This window comes from Dermacentor albipictus, chromosome 9 (genome assembly GCF_038994185.2).
Source record: "Dermacentor albipictus isolate Rhodes 1998 colony chromosome 9, USDA_Dalb.pri_finalv2, whole genome shotgun sequence".
Classification (NCBI taxonomy): Eukaryota; Metazoa; Arthropoda; class Arachnida; order Ixodida; family Ixodidae; genus Dermacentor; species Dermacentor albipictus.
The window spans coordinates 70,791,721-70,813,091 of NC_091829.1; the positions used below are offsets into that span (position 1 = coordinate 70,791,721).

General features: G+C 45.5%; 1 protein-coding gene across 1 annotated transcript in view; it reads right to left on the bottom strand.

Moving 5' to 3' along the window:
- LOC135908563 (5'-3' exoribonuclease 2-like) overlaps positions 1–21,371 on the bottom strand; it is a 95,054-nt gene that overhangs the window by 32,148 nt on the left and 41,535 nt on the right. The window contains exons 6-16 of the mRNA XM_065440365.2: positions 21,134–21,298; positions 18,066–18,228; positions 15,565–15,615; positions 14,511–14,615; positions 12,066–12,115; positions 10,481–10,588; positions 8,824–8,903; positions 6,922–6,979; positions 4,802–4,859; positions 531–580; positions 391–435 (exon numbers count right to left, since the gene is read on the bottom strand). Coding sequence (XP_065296437.2) covers positions 391–435; positions 531–580; positions 4,802–4,859; positions 6,922–6,979; positions 8,824–8,903; positions 10,481–10,588; positions 12,066–12,115; positions 14,511–14,615; positions 15,565–15,615; positions 18,066–18,228; positions 21,134–21,298 — 933 coding nt within the window. The remainder of the gene's footprint in view (positions 1–390; positions 436–530; positions 581–4,801; positions 4,860–6,921; positions 6,980–8,823; positions 8,904–10,480; positions 10,589–12,065; positions 12,116–14,510; positions 14,616–15,564; positions 15,616–18,065; positions 18,229–21,133; positions 21,299–21,371) is intronic.

Genomic DNA, 21,371 nt, shown 5'->3' on the forward strand with positions numbered 1-21,371 from the left:
CGGATATGGGTGGTTTGTATCACCATGGAAACGGCGTTGCACAAAAAGAACCTTAATGACTAAGCGAATAGTGAACCTTGAGGAAAAGGCTCCGCTACGTGTGGCTGAAACGTGCCGTTAAAACCGATGCAACGTGTGTGTTCAGAGCCCGTTCTAGATTTCCTCCAACTATAGCACGTCAGAGATTTCGATCACTTTCGTGAGCGAGTGATGTGCGACGAAAGGCGTGGCCTTGTAGCTCACTAGCAATTCCCCGGTCAGTTTGACCCTCACAGGTGCGTAACTAAGTGTGCCTCGAATTCGAAGTGGAGTTTCTCAAAGTTGCACGATTCAAACAACTGGGCTCGAGAACCACTGTCTCAACTCGAGGAGTCGCCGAGTGACGCTCACCGCCTTCCGCTGCTGCTTTTCTCTCTCTATCGTTCCGGCATTCACCTGTACAGCAGAAGCGAGGGAAGAAAGCGTTCGCTCGATCTAATGAGGTGAAATCGCCAAATCCACGTGAATCATGTCACGGTCGAGAGACTCACTTGGTTTCGACGGCGCCTCCGGAATATCTCCTCTTCCGACTTCGCCAATTCTGCGCAAAAAGAGTGCGAAAAGTGTGCAGTATCTTTTGTTTTATTTATTTATTTATTTATTTATTTAGTACCCACAGCGCCCATTCAGGCATTACAGTGTGTGTGTGTGTGTGTGAGGGGGGGGGGGGGGTACAGATGAAAAACAAGCATCAAAATCGCAGGTTTGCATAAATTTGTGTAAGTCAACAACACATTATTATAGGCCGTGTAGTGTAGTGTAGTAAAAGTAGTGAGTGAACTTGTACAGCCTCGCGTGTTCGTCGTTTCCACAAATTTCTGTGGATTGCATTGCGCTAGTCTTTCGGTGTGAAGCATTCTTATTTAACCCTGCACCCCCCCCCCCCCTCGAATTTCGCTGACCGTGGCTGCCAGCACCCTGCTATACTTGAAGAATAGCATACGCTGATCTGACACGTGGTCCAACAAAAGGATCACGTGTCCCATGGTGCACACGTGCACACGTAGGACGTGTGTGCGTGAGAGCGCCGCTTCACAAAAGAACTTTGCTTCAGCTGATTTACGACACACGCGTGGAATCCGCATGATTTCCTTCTATCCGTTCGTCACTACCCTGATAGGTTTTCTCGGGTCTCCGTTTCCGTGCCTACGCCAGTACTTTCTCACTCGCTCACTCAGTTACCGTAACTTTATACTGTCTAATGGAGGTTGCTACCCGCCGTGGTTGCTCAGTAGCTATGGTCTTGGGCTGCTGAGCACGAGGTCGCGGGACCGAATCCCGGCCACGGTGGCCGCATTTCGGTAGGAGCAAAATGCAAAAACACCCCAGTGCTTAGATTTAGGTGCACGTTAAAGAACCCCAGGTGGTCGAAATTTCCGGAGTCCCCCACTGCGGCGTGCCTCATAATCAGAAAGTGGTTTTGGCACGTAAAAGCCCAAAAATTTAATATAATTCAAGGTTGCTCTTTCTGTACCTATTGACACGTGCACTTGCTCATCTTTCTCCGGTGACGGCTTTTCACCGACTTACAAATGTTAAACGTTATCGCTCGCCGCAGGACGCGCCTGCATGTGTGGGAAGTTTCTCGAATGTTGCCGATGATTCTATCTGTTGCCTGTTGTCACCGAGCCTTGTGTAATCTGACTGCATGAGCGACGCGAGTACTGTCGTACTCTTTTTAATCATCATCAACATTATTTTATGTTATGAAACCAATACTGAAATTTCTGGAAGGCACTCGGACGCCGCCGACAACACTGTAACGTTCGACGAGTCACGTATAATAATTATTATTAAATATAATATTACTTGTGTATTATTCCATTTCATTCCATTCCATATTCCCTTCCAGTAATATTCCATGAGTATAATATTATTATAATAATACAACAGTCACGTAAAGCCGGCGCGCCTGACCCCGCTGATCAGACTTTCGACGATCGCCGGATGTATTCGCCGCTATCGTTACGCTGTGAACGTCACTTGTATTTAGGGGCGTAAGCTCGCCCAATAAATAGTTAGTTTCGTCATTCACAGTTTTGCCACTGCGTTCTTGACCGTCGCTACAACGCGATAATGTGCCAAATTTTCTGCTGACTTACTTGCCAGAGAACCTCCGTTTCTGGCTGGGCCATTCAAGACCGTGTGATTGGCCGTAAAAAGCTTCAAGAAATAAATTAATAGGCCCATTTATGACGCGCGCCCCAGTTTCAGATTGGAAGGTTAGACATCCCATTCCGGGTAAAAAAAATTATTTCCATACAGCTTTCACAAGCACATAGATACCTTAGCGTAGACCAACGCCTCAATCGCATGCGAAATTACAGGAGTCGCTAACTTATTTATTTATTTATTTATTTATTTATTTATTTATTTATTTATTTATTTATTTATTTATTTATTTATTCGTTTACATATTTATTCGTTTATTGCTCGAGGGTAAGAAAAGACTGATTTGTCGTTGGCCTTTTCGGAATTAGAAAACTGTCGAAAACAAAGAAGGATTGTTAAAAATTGAAGTGAACCTGCGCAGTAACAAAGCTGTTTAGAAAGCACATGCGGGTACGGTCGTTTGCACGAAGCGGGAAATGAAACGCAGAACAATACCAACAAAACAAATTCCAGAAAGAACGTGTGATTGATCTCTTTTTTTTTAATGTTTATGTGGCATGTGCTAATGTGCCAAACGTTTGTTAAAGTGCGCAAAAATTGCTTACGTGTTTTTCTTTTTAATTTGGTGCCCAAGAATAACAAGCAAGACACGAAAATAGAACATGAGTAATATATATACATATATATATATATATATATATATATATATATATATATATATATATATATATATATATATATAGAGAGAGAGAGAGAGAGAGAGAGAGAGAGAGAGAGAGAGAGAGAGCTTGGAGGAGTTGTTCGATGCTAGCAAGTCTGCATGGTCTTATTTATCAACAATCGCATTTTATCATGCACAGCACAATAGCTTCCCTTGTTAATAGTCACAGTAATAAGACAAAATCTGGTTCGGCAATGTTTCTTTTCTGAACACGTGTAAAAAATTATCTACATTATCCAAATTGAACAAAAAAAGGAAAACAACGTTCCGCGTTCGTAAAAGGACAGAAGGTAACGCAGAGTTTGAGGACTAATATTAGCAGCGTTAACTGTAGCGTTCTAATCGTTAAGTCCCCGTTTGAAATTCTAGGGAATACAAACACTTTCTTTTACTGACAGTTATCGAGAAACGGCACTGTATTTACAGGCAGTTATGTTAACTGCTTGCAAGGTAACCTTTCCTCAGCGCCCAAAATGTGTTTCGCTTTCACAGCCTTATGCATTTCTTGCAATTTCCGCAGTTTCGGGAAAGTGAAGAAATCACGAGACTCCAGTGGTTCGAGAGTCGCTAATAACTCTAGGTGACATATATGGAATGGAACAGTCGCTGTCGCATATATTTTTCCGCGCTACGACCAACTCTTCCTCATTGATTTTCGAAAAGCACTCAAATGAAGACATCGCAAGTTCAGCGACAAAAACTTTTTTTTTTTTTTGCAGCCACCGGGAAAATTTTTTCACGACAGATATGCTTCGTCAATTTTTGTGAATGGAGCAGCCTAAGGTAACGGACGGAATGGAATAAGAGAGACACACAGCCATTCGCAGCACCGAACCAGTTACGAACCTTCTTATCGCTTCGAGAAGTCTGACGGAGTCTGGGCCGGTATTTTGTAGCGATGCCTTTTCCGATTCTATGCTTTTTCAGGCTTTTCGCGCTTGGCCACTGGTCAGAGCGACGGTCTGCCCACATTATCAACGCGATCAGGCTGCCGTGTGTGGTGGATGATAATAATAGCATAGAATAAGGCCTAAGGAGGCATCGCTACAAAATAGCGGCCCTGCTGGTGTCTGGTGTCGAGTAGTCTGGTGGCCATAAGGAATTTCAGAGGCAGAAAGCAATCAAGTGAAACGAAATCCGGGTCTGGCGGCCATCGACCATTTGTCTTGCTGGCTTAGTCGTCATATGAGACCATGTGAACTCGTGTACGACCATGTGAACAGGACGTGTGTGCCTCTGCTGTTGTCTTTGCCAGCGTGGGAGCGAAGGACTCCCTCAAGCCATCCTTGAATGGCTTTTCCCTTCGCCTCCCATCACATGTATTTGTGATAAACCAATGAAGAATCAAGCAATCAATCAATCAATCAATTCGCATCCGCCGCGGTTTGTCAATGGCGTCCTGCCACCGAACACGAGGTCGCCGGGTTCGAATCACAAGACCTCGGTTGCACTACGGCGTCTCTCACACAGTCACCGCGTCGCTTTTGGTGAGTTAAAGCACATCGATGAACGAAACCACACGCCGAAGCCGCTCGAAAACGGTGAGCCAGAATACATTATTACATCGCCATCCCGGCTTATTGCACGATTAGCGAACTCTGCAGCAAGAACAAAAGGCGTCTAATCGGAGAATAAATGAAAGTGTAAAAGCACACACATGTAAAAGAAAAGCGATTGGCTGGATTGCCACATAATGATACATCGCTACCTCTCTCGGAATCGTACTAGAGTTCCCAGGGTAGTTTATAGCGATGACACTTTATTGAACTGTAGGGGCTTTTTTTTTTTTTGCACGTAAAGAAAATGCGCGACAAAAAGAAAACGCGACCTACAGCTGAAATCGTGGCACTTTTAATTTCGACACTCTGTGCCCGAGCGTCTAAGCTCGAACAAATCCAACAATGTTTTTTATTGTTATTTCGACCTTACCGGTCATGAGCACTTCGAATCGGGTGAGCTCGACGCTTCCATCTTCCGTGAGGTAGCCCTGAAAGAGTGGGTAAGCCTTTTGTGAGCTCCAGCCGCATTCGCCTTAATTGGAAGATACGGTGAAGTATTTCCTGGCGCATAGTGCCTCAAAATGTGCGAAAAGTAACTACCTAATAATAAAGATATTTGATGTGTACATGTTTTAGAAAATGAGGCATAACGTGCGCAACGTGATAACTGTGCAACAACATAAAATAGAAGATATAAATTCTGCAAAATTTTCCTTTCAGATCAGCTAGGCCCTAAGAAAATAGAATATATTAGGTAACAGCTTGGACAAAACTAGTTGCATTGTTTTCATAAAGTCGTAAAATGTCCCGTTTTTAAGTTGTCGTAATTATTTAAAGCGGCATATAACGCTTTGGCGCGCTATACAGTGTGTCCCAACTCACGTTTTTATTTTTTTCAATTAAGGGCCTGATTTAATTACATTGAGAAAGCTGTAATGTCATGGCATGCCCAATACTAAGACTTTCGTCTGATCCCTGCGCTCTGGCGCAGTGACGTCAGCAGCCCCCCTAAACGTGACTTCAAATAACTATCTCTGCTCGTTCGCACCTCACTGCAGACAACTAACTTGAGTTGCCAAGCTGTCAGTGATAGTGTAGGCTTGAGATGGCCGTGAGTTTCCTTCACCGCGAGGCAATCTCAGTATGCGCAGTTGCCAGTTGAGTGAGGCAATGGAAGGAGCTAGTTTCTATCAATCCATTTTCTGGAACCACTGGTCTCGCGGCGCGCAGTTCAGTAATGACGTGGCACTTTTAGTTATTCCGCCCGGAACGACTAAAGCGCGAATGGCACACTGTAAACACCCGAATAGGCTGTTTTAGACGCGGTAACAGCTTCTTATTGAAAGTCGCTCCCTTAATTCAATAATTAGGTTGCTCATTGTTATTTTTCAATTATCTAGATAAGAATTTCACAAAGATTATATCTTGGTGGCTGAGGACTGCTGAGAAACATTGTGGGTGTCACAACTGTATAAGGTGATTGTTTTAACAGCTTTGATAACGTATATACATATATATATATATATATATATATATATATATATATATATATATATATATATATATATATATATATATATATATATATACAGTGAAAGCTCGTTAATTCGAACTTCAATAATTCGAATTTATGGATAATTCGAACTGTACGATTTGGTCCGGCCAAGCTCCACAGAAGTCCATGTATTAAAAAGTCCGTTAATTCGAACGCGAGAAGGTTCCCTCATGGATAATTCGAACTACGCTCGCCTGGCACACGGCCAAAGAAGCGCGCCTACTGCCTATAGGCACAAGGCTGTATTGCCTCCGAAACGGAGAGAAGGCAGCGGCGGCTGCCGCCTCTCCGTTCTACGTAACCTCCGAGACTTCTTGCCCGTTGCTAATCTCGGAGGCTTTGCAAATCTTGTACAGCTGCTAATGTTGTGCGGAGATGGCAAGGCAAGCACCAAAACACAGCGAACCAAGTACGTCGCAGCTGCGCTTGCAATCAAGAACCAACGAATCGGGGCCTTCGCCACCTTCACATGTTCAGGGTCTTTGTCTCGGCAGTATTCATCGCTTGTGCACCTCTGTTTTGAGCTTAGGAGGTATCGGCCGTCGCGATTCATTGTGATGGTGTTAAGCCTCGGCTAACGTTCGTTTTGGAGGACATCGGTGGTGTGGCACAGTCGGACCCAGAGCTTCGACTTGAAGATCGCGTGTGCCCGCGGACACGCCATCACTTTCTGACATGCCCTACTGCTTCCAAATCGCAGCATACTGTTGCTCTCCTTCACTTTCGTTAGTTCGAACTTTCGTTAATTCGAACTAAAGCAGCTTCCCCTTGCGGTTCGAATTAACGAGCTTTTACTGTATATATATATTGCGGTATGTTCGCACAAAACCAATGTTAGCCTACATAGAAAAAAAACACTCTGGCCAGTCGGTGCTATTGTAATACCTTTCTCTCTTCATTTCTTTAGATCAAAGCCACAAGGCTTAGGTCTTTCCCTGACAGCATGTTTGATGTCCCTACGTGGTCTGAGCTTGAAGGTAATAAAAACTGCTCACCTTCAGATTGCACAACGTTTCCTTGTAGATAGTTTCGAGTCTTTCAACGGCATTTTCACTGCGCGAAAAAAAAAAACAGATTGCATGTACACCACACCCAAGCAGTACGGAAGGCCTTGAAATTTAAAAGTGTGGGACTCTAAAATGCCAAACCATGTCATAATGAAACGGGACATAATGAAATAACTTATTTAACGAAGTGAGTGAAATTCTCATTGAATTCCCCAGAAATATTCATATTGCAGTACATCCACCAACCGATATACTAAGGTAATGAATATCAGGAAGTAATTCTAGCTCCGCTTTGAACTTCGTTATTACGAGGTGTTGCTGCATAACGTAGCATCTCGGTAAACGTAAACTTCCTAAACTGATCTTTCGCTTATACAGAACAATAGCGTTAGTTGGTTGGTATTACATTAAAAAAGGAAAGGTTGGTTAGACAAACCAATATTTCTTTTTCCAACTCAGGGTTAACTGGGCTCAAAATATTACCTAATACGAAACAGAGCGGCGAATTTCAGCGAAATCGCGACAGAGGTCACTTCTTCATCAAGGTTAAATTAGACATCTCCACCCAATCGTAGCAACTGCTACAAAGGAAACACGTACGGGTTCCTCGAAAGAAAAATTCGTCCTAGTCCGGGACTCCAACCCGGAACCACTGCTTTCCGGGGGAAGCCGCTCTGCCATCTGAGCTAACCAGGCGGCTAGCAGACGGCAGGACGAAGTCGAATTTATCGACAACTTCTTGTGCCTATCTTGCCTTTCCTTTTCGGGTTGTGTTACCAATTTCGCACGTTGTCGCAAAGGCAAGCCAAGGCGGCATTTGCTGCCTTTGAATAGCGGTACCCTAACGTGGTCGGGGCTTGCTCTGTTTTCTTTGTTTTGGCGATGCCGGTTGGCCACGAGTTTGATTAGCGTTTCCGATAGCGGGCACAGCAATGACCACACAATGACCGCTCAAACTGGAGGGAAAGATCGAAGTTATCGGTGACTTAGGGAGTACAGTTGCTTGACCAAAAGGACCGTTTTTCTGACTAAATTAGTCTTTATTCTAATAACGTCTTTTTTTTTCTTTTTTCTTCCCGGTAGCTCTAGCATGCGGCAGCACGCTAGAAGAAACATTGCAAGAACAAAGCTTTTTAATCAGATCAGCTCCACTTATGATCGCTAAGTATGGACAGCTGGGCTAGTTGGTTATGATTAGCACTGTGAAACATAGTTCCAGCGCACAATTGAACAAGGACGAGAAGAGAATGACAACACGAACGCCGGATTCAACTGAGTTTTATTCATTGGAAATAGGGCTTTATGTACACAGGGGGAGGGGGTGGGGGACTGCTACTGCGCAGGACCACTCAAAAATATTTCCTTGGTCTAGGCAAAGGTCATCAGAGGTGTCAAAACAAAAATAAAAAGAAACGTTCGTGTTGTCATTGTCTCCTCTTCCTTGTTCAATTGTGCGCTGGAACTATGTTTCACAATGCCACTTATGATCTAATAATAATAATATTTGGGGTTTTACGTGCCAAAACTACTTTCTGATTATGAGGCACGCCGTAGTGGAGGACTCCGGAAATTTTGACCACCTGGGGTTCTTTAACGTGCACCTAAATCTAAGCACACGGGTGTTTTCGCATTTCGCCCCCATCGAAATGCGGCCGCCGTGGCCGGGATTCGATCCCGCGACCTCGTGCTCAGCAGCCCAACACCATAGCCACTGAGCAACCACGGCGGGTACCACTTATGATCTGCTGGTGGAAATAAGGTATCTGCCCCTTTAAAAGAAGAAGCATCCTGCGCATGCCTTGAGCTCGATCCCTCGGTAAATACAACTGATAATAAACGGAACTGACCTCCCCGGTCGCTTGAGGTTCCGTTTAAAGAAATCAACGTTACCTGACTGACAGAGATGGCAGGTTCGGTAGGAAGTCGTTTTCAACGACAAGGCAAAGAAACACCCAGTCGGCGATGGCCCTCTGAAAAAAAAAAGCACACAAAACTGTTTCAAAGTGGGCTAAAGAGGGTGAACCAGAAGCTGTGTCAAGGAAAGGCATTCGCTCTTTGTTGAATTTGCATCTTCACACGACAGAAAAAAAAAATTTTCGAGTGGACCTTTTGTTAACATCTGTGAGAATGCGATAGTCTTTCTACTTCCCGATGTAAGATCACACGATTCGTAAGTATCTGTACGTTTATTTCGGCTAGATGTTCGATGTGCGGGACGACTTCGAAATACCGTATAGATAATTTACTTTAACGGAGGTGTACGGAATAGTGAAATACGCATCGTCCCAAACAAAAATGGTGTATATCTCACGCGAACATGTTATCGAAACACATCCTGTGGTTGCAGTGGGTATAGATCAGGCGTTTATTTTTATCATCATGAAACCAGCGATCTTGTATTTTGCGATTCTACCCATCAATTGGCCATTAAAGAACATTTTGAAACATTTCAAATGTATATACATATGTACATTTTTATGATATAAACGTTGAAAAACATTTATTTTTTGACGTTTCCACCATTGAAAATCAATTTGTTCTGCTTTTTCACGTGGAGTTCTTCCGATAACTATAGTTTCCAGGAACGGTTATGTGTCAACTATATACATAATCCACTTTCGGTACAGTCCACAAATATAGGAGAGCCAGACGCGTGATTCTATTGTATCGTTTAATACAACGTGTTTACGACGCCTGTCCACAGATGGCGCTATAACTCAACGCGAGGCATCTTGGTTTACAAGTATCCAGGCAACGGTGAACATGCCAACTGTAGGAACGAGCATGAGGACACTGGAGCATTGGCGGAGTAGGGTTAGAGAATGCGTCTGTTGTTATGACAAAAATTCACAAAAATTCAGGGTTTTTTTTATGCGAGGCAAAGACAGCTTGACACATACGCACGCTCTAAATTTGTCTACAGTAGAAAGCCTTTATAACGAAGTTACTCGGAGATTTCGAGATATTTCGTTATACAGGTCGCTTCGTTGTAAAGGTTAAAAACTAAATTATGGGCTTTTACGTAACCAAACTACTTTCTGATTATGAGGCACGCCTGAGTGGGGGATTCCGGAATAATTTGGACCACCTGGGGTTCATTAACGTGCACCAAAATCTAAGCACACGGGTCGTTTTCGAATTTCGCCCCCATCGAAATGCGGCTGGCGTGGCCGGGATTTGATCCCGCGACCTCGTGCTAAGCAGCCCAACACCATAGCCGCTAAGCAACCACGGTGCGTTTCGTTGTAAAAGTGGAGCACAGCACCGCTCACGACAGAACCCGGACGCAGTTATTCCTTCGCTATATCGGTCATTCCGTCGTAGAGGCTTTCGTTGTAGACGCGCTCGACTGAATACGCCCAGTGCGAATTCTCTGTGGAACACAGAACCCCGCATCATTTCCGTCCGTGTTTCACGAGGTTAGCGCAACAAAACCGTTGATTTCTAGTTTACCCACTCAATACGCCCGCCACCATTGCTTTGTAGCGAGAGAAAAAAAGCTAGGCGACGTGGGCAAAAAGGCAAGCGCGTCGAACTGAACGCATACCTCCGGGTCGAACGGAAACGGTAGGTCCTTCACTCGAAGATCACGTGCCAGCCGGTCACGCAGCACGTCGATGTGGACGAAGGCCAGTGGTACTTCGGGTGTGGGCATCTGCGGGTCAAGAGTGTTCAAATTTCTCAACAACAGAAAACAAAAGCAAATTACAGCACAGAGTTTCATCTCCCGCTGTAGCACCGGCAAAAAAATCTACGAAATACCGTTCGAAAGGCCCCCCTTTCTGTTAGTTCAGACTGCAATGCGCACTTCTATCCGCGCTGTGAGATACGCATCTAAATATAGAAAAAACACGAACCACGCATCAAGCACAATTGGTAACAGCATAGGAAGAAAAACCATTGCTTTCGCCTCTCCTGTCCAACGTAAAATTTTGTTCAAATATGGGCGTCCGGTGAAGACAAATTCATACGAACATGGAGCTATGAAGGGATTAACAGTTGTTGACAATAGATGTCGCTGGTTCCCACTAGGGGACTTGTCTTAGTTACTGCCTTAATGAGCCCAAGTCCCCCTGCGGAACAGTTGACTCAGGCACATCTATTATTCGACCCCTCTCGGATTAACCTAAGCGCTTTAGTATAGCGCTAGAGTCGTATTCTCGCAAAGATAATCAGCGTCGGATGTTCCATAGGATTACCGATACAAATGCAGTCGCGATCGCTAAGCCATGATGAGAACCATGAATGACACGTTGCTTTTTCAACTATTACGTGGGACTTCGTCCGAAAAAAAAAGGCAAGATGGAGTTTTCTTAACCCTCCTTGAGATTCAAATTTGGGTAAACTTTGATGCTGTTACTCCTCGTTTCATTCATCGTGATAAAGACTTAGCTTAAGCATAATATATAGTATGCTGTATATTTGTGCTGTAAGGCCTGCGCAGTTTCGCATTTTGTGCTGAACAGCTTAAATAAGACCAACAGCGATCAAAATGCACCACAGTATAACTTTCTACGGTAAGTTTCTAAGGCAAAACCCCATTCACTAGAGGCGCTTTTGTCCCGCTTAGAACCATCGAACTCATGGCTGAGTGGTAGCGTCTCCGTCTAACACTCCGGGGTAGAAAATGTAGAAAATGAGACGAAAGCCCACTCGTAATACATCAAAATAGCAGTAACACGATAGAGTAACCAAAATAACGCTTAATCGGTACGGATTGTTAAAGGAAACTTGAACGTGAAATTCAGTGAAAAAAATCCGCACGTAAAAACCAATCTGGAGGGTGGCTTTTGTAAGGTGTGTTGTGTGGTGTATGTTGTACGGTTTATGTGTTGCATGGCGGCTATGGTATGTTTGCGATGTTGGTCATTGATAGCAGAATGTTCTTGCCTGAAACGTTGCTTCAAATAGAACAGCTTTTTCTAAAATTAAACTGACGTTTACTACAGGCAAGCAGCAAAAATAAAATAAGCTCGAAGAGGAACGCGACGCATCCTTTGCAGTGTTTCCTAAATATTCATCTGTGCTGCTCCTCGTCACCAAAGTGTTAATTAAAAACGACACCGTGGAAGATAAAAACGAGAATGAGTCGACCAACGGACACATCAGGCAGAGAAAGAGAAGCGACGTACCCGTTCTTGGCGATCGTCGGGAAGGCCTTCGCATCTCTCCATATCGTGACCTGCGCACCAGCGTTGAGGGGGCAGTTATTTCAGCGTCCGTTATTTTGGCGACTTGAAAATTATTTGTGCATGAATCTGTCCCCCGTTACAGTCCCGGATACACGCCACACATTTCCTCGGAAGCACTGTGAACTCATTTCCTTTCACTACGTTTCCTGCTGATACGTTTCTGATTTCTCGAGGGGAGCACACGAGTGCAAACGGACATAAGAGGGTCAGAATGATGTAAAATTAAAAGATATAAATAAGAGTTTCCAAGCAGCCGCGGTGACCACTGCTACGAAGAACCTAGAGCCTTTGCTAAGCGAGAGAAAAAAAACACAAAACGACGTTCTCGCACGAAATGACTGGTGTCGCCACTGTGAAAGTATACTACAACCTCCGATTGCGTCACGCGTCTCATTCATATGAGGTTGTATGCACGTCCTCATAACAACACACATAAAACATGCACTTTTATTATCAGGCCTTTTCTTACAGAATAACTCACTAAATTGTCGTGCCTATGATCACGTGTTACGTACCTTCTGCACCCCCCCCCCCCCCCGCATCGGCAGTTCAGTGGCTACGGCTTTGAGCTGCTAAACAGGAGGTCATGGGTTCGATGCCGGCGCAGGAAAGGAACTGGCTCGAATGAACCTCACCCACTGTATGGTGCATAGAAGGGGACTTAGGTAGTACCCGATACAACGAGACCGTTGGTAGAGCTTAGGACATATACGTTAGTCGCCCAGTAAGTCAACTTAACATAGAACGAACGTTGCGAGGCCTATATATGTTGCTATTCTTTATCAATGTAGATTGATTTAGTGTTTGTTTTTTTACTGTTCATCGAAGAAGGGCAGGGGATACCGCTTTCGTCTGTCGCCTCCCTCTTCACTGTAGAAGTGCGAAGGAGAAAATGTCATTTATGTATTAATTTATATTGGCATTTGAATTTTACATTTGAAATTTATTAAGACATTGCACTCACACTGGATTCGCAGACACTCGAACGTAGGCTCTTAAAAACACTCAGGCGTGTATTGAAGATGCTCCCGGTGCAGTACTAGAGCAATTGTTCTGCATGATATCTGTATTATCATAATTTCGCTGCCTTGTCAAATGCTGCAGGTTGATTATTGCTTATCTGACGTTGCTTATCTTCACCACAGGGCTAAGATTGCTGGACATTGCATAAAGTTCCAGTGGATACCTGGCCATGCCGGCATTTCGGGAAACGAAAGAGCGGATGAAGCTGCCAGAAATGGACTCCAAAACCACAAGCTCAAAAGAATTTTTTTTACAAAAGCCGACACTCCAAACATGGCAAACAAAATATGCCTATCAAGAAAACGACCGCATCTGGAATATGCCGCTTCACTAAGATAACTTCCTGCGTTACAATGACCCTGAAATGAGGCCGAAAATTCCACGACCACTTCCTCGACACTTAGAGACATTTAACCATCGTCTTCGACTGAACGTGGCATACACGAACAATTATCTGTACCGCATAGGGCTTACCACTAACCCATACAGTGATAACTGTCACAACTTAGAGACAATGGAGCACATATTACTAAAATGTTCCGCGTACCACGACGAGAGACAATGGTTTGAGCAACAAATGATGGACATGATTTGCCATGAATCGTTGATGTTACCGAGCATCCTAGGTCCGATCCCCGGCCCTTCAAAACAGCGACGGATTTTGGATTTATTGTTCAAATACCTGTCAGAAATTGATCTAATAGGAAAGCTTTAAAGATTGCACACTTCACATACAAAAGCCTAAGTTTACCCGCCATGTCACCTGTAAATATTAGTTCAGGTCCACTCGGACATTTCATATTTATTTTTATTCTCCTTTTCTCCCACTCTCCTCTGGAATCTTTTAATCTCATTCCCCATCCCTATAGAGAGTAGCATGCCAGTGGTTATATATGCGCCGGCAAAATTCTTTGTTTTTCTAAAAAAGAGCCCCTCTCTCTCTCTCTCTCTCTCTCTCTCTCTCTCTCGATCGCTGCCTTGTACTGAAGATAAATATTTCCACGCTGGCGTTCTCGCGAATTGATGGTGCGAAGGCATTCGATTCCTCAATCGTCTGTAGACGATATGCAAGGACGTGCGCATGTGATAATGTGCGTCAGTGACAACTGAATAGCACTGCCCTTCTCATTCGCAACCTTCTGCCTTACCATGGCGTCAAATACGGAATGCTTGCAATGCTAAAATAATTTTTACAATGCAGCGTTGTTGGGTTGTTAGGCAATTCGCTTCAGCGCAGCAACATTCCCATATCGCAGTTTTCTTTTTTTTTGTAACCAGTTGTAGAACGCTCTACGTTACGTTTGCGCATCTGAATGATCAAACTTCGACTAGCGCAGAAGTCTGCAAGGCAGCAAAGCTCACCCGTCTGTTGGCAGAGTCGACAGAATTTGATATCAAAGCGGTGGTCCTCCTTGATGATGGTGATGTTTGCGGCATGCATCAGCAAGCACATCATGATCAGGTCAGCTGCAATTAAAGAAGGCATTCCGAACGCGAGACGTAACGCTCGAATATTTCAAGAAAATAAGCGCCACAAATTGGCGCCAAGATAACGAAAACGTGGCAGCAGGCTTAAATGTCACCTCAGACTTTTCACTCAGAATTTTCACCACATCAATTAAGCGGAAAAGTACGTTGTCTTCAGTTTCGATACTTCCCTGTCTACGCACTCCAGTAGTTGCAAGCGTGGCCAGGAAAAACAGATATCGGGAGCAACTGGTTGATGCCCGAAAAAAAGTTACTTGAGGTCATGTGCTCAACGCATTTCGTCGGAGACATTGAAAATTTAATATATCTCAACTGGTGCAGTCCTGATAATTCATTTTAAGTGGATACGTCTTTGCGAACTAACTGGCTATAATTCGTAGATTTAAATATGGGCCGCAAAAATACTTAATTAAACAGTTAATTCCCGTAATGAAGTAAATCATTCAATTAAGCGTTTTGATTTCTCGGAGAAGTCATGGTCGCGCCTCGTCGATTAATTTAGATCAAGGGTTATAAGTGCGCTATCTGCCACAGGCAATCTTTTTATAAACTTGGCGCAGCTAAAAATACGCCCTATAGATGTTGGCCAAAAGAAAATAATGCATTTCAGTAGCGGGCTGTAATGGCACATTCTATGCGAAAGGCAGAGGCCAGAACGCTTACGACGCGCCTGTGGGGACAGTAACTTAATAGGTCTTTTCACGTTCGTGAGGCTGGCATGACGTGTTTATTTCAGTAAGGCGGAAACAAGCGGCTCGATTTTGAATGCGTATGAATGACTGCATGAAATTCAACGAACTTTTATAACTTTGCGTGTCGATGCATGCTAAGCAGTGTGACGAAACTTCGAAGCCGGACGTCGAAATGTCCTGCCCGCTCATTGTTCTAATGTAAAACACGAGACACGTCCAACAAATGAGCTGCTTACCATCATGACCGTAAATACAATGCTTCGTGTTCGGGTCGTGGTTGGGGCGCTCTGCAAGGACAAATCCAAATAAGAGACATGAAACACATTTTATGACGCTTAAATGTGATCGTCATCCCTATTGAGAACTTAATGAAGTTGTGAGACGAAATTTTCGGGATGCGTTTTCCAATGCGACAGCAATATACAGACGGTTCAAGTGCGCTCGGCGTTGAAAGTTATCGTGGAAGAAAGCTAGAAAAAAAAAGGAGGATGCGGGTGTAGGTTAGGAGAGAAACACTGTTCTAATGGACGACGAAACTAGGACAAGTAGTGAAGAGAACGCAAGTGCAGGCCTGCCACAGGCTACTACGTCGGCGTCACGTGGCAGGTCAGCATCACCCTTCGCGCTCTGAGTTTGCCCGGTGGCTTAGCCAACTACATCACCTTCGCCATCTCGCATGTTGACGAGAAGACTACCGCTACTGGGACGGAGACGCCGTAGACAGGAACAAGCTGCTCAACAATGTCACGCAGTCAAAGCGTCCGATAAACTCGCTGCTCGATCCGTAGTAGCGAAGTAATTGAAGGGTGCGTTGTGTATGGAAGAAAAAAGGCGACGGATAAACCCGAAGCGCGTCGTCTCGGCAAGGCGCACGCATAAACGGGAAAGTCGTCAACACGAGACAGGGGCGCAGCACTAAGCGACAACTTGAAATGTTGGCGAGACTCGAGGAGGTCGCGGAGTCGAACGATAACCACTGAACCTTCGTTGTTTGAGCCTGCTACGTAAATAATTTTCCGACGATTGTGGTATTCTTCAAATCTGCGGTTGTTGATAGGAGAGATATACAGAGATGCTCCTTTTATTAAGCTCGAGATATTTGCCTGGCTGACGGCCTGACATGCCGCTTAGAGTTGTCGAGCTAAGCACGCGATGTGCACCGTCATCATAAGGACGGTATGATGACGGCGAAATATCAACACAGACGGTACATACGCCTACAAACACGCACATACTCATATGGTTCACATAGTCTTCTTTAGACGGGGGCGAAATGCAAAAGTATCCGTGCCCCGTGCATTGGGGGCAGGTTAAAGATCTCCGTGGTGGTAAAAATTAGCCCGTAGTCTCCCACTACGGCGTGCCCTATAGTCAAATAGGGGTTTTGGCTGGTAAAACCCTAGAATTCATATAGCGATCATAAGGCCAGTAGTTCAAAAAAGATAAAAGCGCTTTTTGGCGCGGGCCAATAAAGTCCCGCAGTTTTAAGCCAGACTCGTGGTACACGTGCAATACAGTCTTCATAGACTGTCCGATGACGATCGACTGCATGTCGCAGAAAATATGCCGCAAGTCCTTAGGAACTCTGCACACCGAAACCATCGGCGAGCGTAAATAACTGTAGTTTGCATTTTCGTTCAACATGCTACGAGGCATAAGTAGACAAAGACAACGCACGCCTTCCCCGCACCAGACTGAACGAGGAACACAACGAGATCTCCAAACGTTGCCCATAACTGATACTATAAGGATAGCGCTGACAGAAAAAAATAAAACACGCAGGGAAGCAATCGAAACCATACGTTCACAGTATTCTCCCAGCAAATGTTTCACAGTACACACAAAACCCGAGTTTCATCCAGAGCCAATGCGGTGGAAATCATCGACTGAGAGCTACCCCCAAATGCCATAGCGTTAAACGCCTCATGGTATACATAACGTGGTGTGCTCGCTAGTTTCTTTCTTTTTCTTTTTTGACAGTTTTGTTTTAGAATAAATAATGAGCAAGCTACCGAGGAACAGAGTCGCTGACGCATTGTGCATGCATCAATATACCCCGGAAAACTGGACATGCGAGAATATCCAACGCAGCATTTTCGGGTTCCGTTCCCTGGCCTTTCGTGCGTCATGCATTGTTTCATAGTGTCGAAGGACTCAAAGCAGTAAAACGCTAATGAGAGACGGTGTTGCAAAGGGACATCAATTTTGACCACGTGAGCTTGTTTAACGCGCATCCAAATCTGGGTCCGCTGGATCCTTTGCAGCTTCCTTACCGATTTTCTGGCAATCGCAGAACAGCCATCAGTGCAACAGCCAACTCCGAATTTAAACCTAATTATCAATCACTGCAAAATAGAAGTTGCCTTGTTTGTGCATAATATATGGAAAACATGCAACTTCCTTCCGTGGTTTGTTTCAACCAGTATTTTCTATTTCCGTTTCTCCGTAATCCCGATTACCGTCGACCTTCCTGCCCTTTCCTGTCTCTGCTTTCTCTCCGTCTGTTCCCCTCTCCACCTTGCTATTCTCGTTTAACACAGGAAGGTTCTTATATGTCAGTACGATCGAAATCGAAACCACAAGAAAGCCGCCACCAGAATTGCCGTTAACAGCGCTTTTTTTCAGTTCAACAAAGAATATTAACATCACTTTCCATTGCGCTAAATTCTGTTTAAATAAAATAAAAGCCATACGGGCAATGAGCGTCCACGATGGAGCAATGAAAGCCAACGCTCACCCTCTTGCGTCCGGATGAAGTCCATTATTTTCTGCTTTCCTTCGCCGGGCACCTTTGAGTCGGACAGCGCCACCTGGACGTCCTTCCAGCTGTCGTCCCAGTTGAGCCGCTGGTGAATGTAGAAGTGGAGCGACTTGGTGACCCGCTCCATGAAGTCGGTGCCCTGCGTTCCGGAAAGGCAACTGTACGGCCACTTCGATGTGCACACACGGCGTTGTACTATTGAAACCGCCTCTATTTCAATACCGCCGAAGGTAGTAGTCCGAAATCAGCGACGGAGGGCCTCAATGAGGACTTGCTTCTAATCTCGCTGGAATGCAGAAACGCTTCGGGCGTACACCGCGCTTTAAGCACCCGTTGAAAAAGATCCCGTCAAAATGATTCGGAGTGGCCAACTCGGGTGTGCCTCACAATGAAATCCCCTCGCTTTAGAACCTGTACAGACCCAGAATTAAATTTTACATACGTCAGTTAATGCCTTAGCTGGTGTTAAATCTGACCTGCTTGATGATGAACAAATTAAATTTTTCTGTTTTAGGGGCAAAAGCAACCATCTCATAATGAGAATCGCCGCAACGGTGTCTCCGGATTAATTTTGACCACCAGGGGTTCCTTAACATGCGCTTAAGCGTAAGCACAAGAGCGTTTTTTTTTTTTCTGCATTTCACCTCCTCCTCCCCCCGCCACCAGAAAGGCGGCCGCTGTTGCAGGGATCGCACCCGCGACCTCACGCCGGGCAGCGCAATGTCAGAGCCACTCAGCTAGCGAGGCTTGTCATGCACGGTGTTCCAGTAAATAAATAAGTGGCCAATTCCGATGCGGTAAATGAGGTTATATTGATATAGAATGCATTTTTTTTCTAACGTCTGTTTTGAATTTGCTTGAAAAGACACGGTTTATCACTGCCGGTGCATGAGCGCCAGTTTTTTCCAACATAACCGTTTCCATCCAAAACCCAAACGCGAGTACGTCGGTGAAGAATTAACAGTTTCAATTTATTTTCTCGCATTCGAACATGTTTCGGTACACAGAGAGTTACCGAAAATTGATTATTTCTGCCGTTGCCTTGTTTACTTTTTAGAATACATCAAATACCTCGACTAGAGTACATGCTACCAGAATCCGTGACGGCACGCAGAGCGAGTGCGTCTCCACCAGACTCTTAACTATTTTAACTTTGGATTTATTATTTCCAAACGGTACAGTGCTCTAATCAGGGACACCGTTGTCAAGAGCTCCGGATTAGTTTTGACCGCCCGGGTTGTTTAACGTGTGCTTAAACGTAAGTAAACGAGCGTGGCTGCATTTCTCCCACGCCAAAGTGAGGCAGCCGCTTTCGTGATTCGAACCCAAGACAACGCGCTCAGCTATTAAAACACCTTGGCCTCTGAGACACCGCAGCGTGTTCCCCACGTCTTTCCTTTAAGCTGCTCTCTCTGTTATTTTTGCGCGACAGCATTAAGTGTCTGCGTGGGCGGAGTTGTTCGTGAGCAACATTTTCGTATATATTTGAGTATATTGACACGTGAACTCATTTATCTTTTACGGGTGAGCGCTTTTAACGTCTAAGAAACGTTGTCGCTCAGCGCAGGACGCGTCTACATGTATCGGGAGCTTCTAGAATGTTATCGATGCTTCTATCCGCTGTCTGTTGTCGCCGAACCTTGTGTAATCTGATTGCATGTATGCGCGACGCGAATGGTGTAGAACTTTGTGGAAGGCACGCGGGTCCCAGCGGTTACTCTGGAACATTCGACGATTGATCTATAAAAGCCGACGCGCTTGACCCGCTGATCAGATTTTGACGACCGCCGACTGTGTTCGCCGTTGTCGCCGTTTTTTAATGCTATCTTCGGCTGGTCGTTTCTGAGCACTCTGGAGCGCTCTCGCGAGCGGTGTTGTCTTCGGCTGGTTGAAAGAGGGTGCGCGCCCTGCGTTCGGCTGGTTCTTCTCGATTGCTCTCCTCTATCTTGGAGCGCTCTGAGGCGCTCCGAGCCCTGTCGTCGGAGCAGTCATCGAGATTGCAACGTCATCGCAGCGCCGGGTCGCTGCTGTTGGCGATGGCCCACGTAACCTTGGCAACCTAGGCCACTGCATGCTGGCGTCTCGAACGTTCGTCCCGCCGGCACGTCCGCCGGTTTTTCCGGCAGCGCCGGGAGCTTTGGATAGGCGAATCATCGGACGTTGGCAGTAGTCACGTGGTTTCGCATCGGCCATTTCCTCCTCGGAGAGCGAGCCGCACGTTCGGCTTGCGCGCTTGTCCCCTACCTTTGAGCTCGGGAAACGACCGATCTACCCTACTCTGCTTCGGGGCATACAGGCGACCAGTCGAAGATACCATAAGTGTAGCCTGTTCTTGTGGGCACAGGTTCGCCCAAAAAAACGCCAGTTTCGTCTTTCACAGTATTGCGACTGTGCTCTTCGTACGTCACTCCACGTGACATCTGCCCGTAAAAGATAAACGAGTTCACGTGGCCATATTCATTTGCCACGCCTTCCTGTACGATCGCCCTTTCTTTGTCGGCGTTTCAAGGGCTTGCGCATCTACTTTCCTTCCGCTCTCCCGTGGTGGTGCCCCCGTCGAGACGTCACTGAAGCCCAATATCATTTAGGGGCTTCAAACGTCACGCGTGTCTAGTTTCCTCCAACTCCTCGGGGCGGCGGTCCCATCGTCCACGCTACGGTATACAAAAAATCACGGTAAATGAGTTCGTACCTTTGTTCAAAATTCTGTTTCACCTCTGTGTCGTGTGCTAAAGAGCTTCGCTGATCATCCACCTTCGCAGAGTGGAATGGCTCATGGTTTTTTTTTTCTTTTTTAAGCCCACCGATATTTGAAATTTTTCGTAACACACTCTTTTTTTTTCGTAAACACGTGTTTCACAGTTGCTATAAAACAACTTCCCGGAATGCCACAAGTGTCGTTGAAAATCGGCCCCGCGGAGTTCCCGCGAGAACGCTTATACGCGTTTTAAATGTGTTTCTACACAGAGGAAATCGTGCTGCAGCGCTTGCTAAATCATCGCGCGAAAGCCCGAAGATGCGACCGAGAGATCGCGCCTATATACCGGCACGATGCAGTTGGCGTCGAAGTCCGGACGCTCGGGAGGCAGCCGCTCGCCGCGTTCCTCCAGCGCCGACCGCAGCGCGTGCTCTTTCGTGGCCCGCTGCTCGGACTCCTCGGCGCCCTTGAAGCGCTTCGAGCGCTCCGCGTTCATTCTGGCCCTGGGCACCTGCGTTATGGGAAGAGCCGAGCCGCTGTTCTGGGCCACTAGCGTCGCCAACAGCTGTTCGCCCATGATCGCG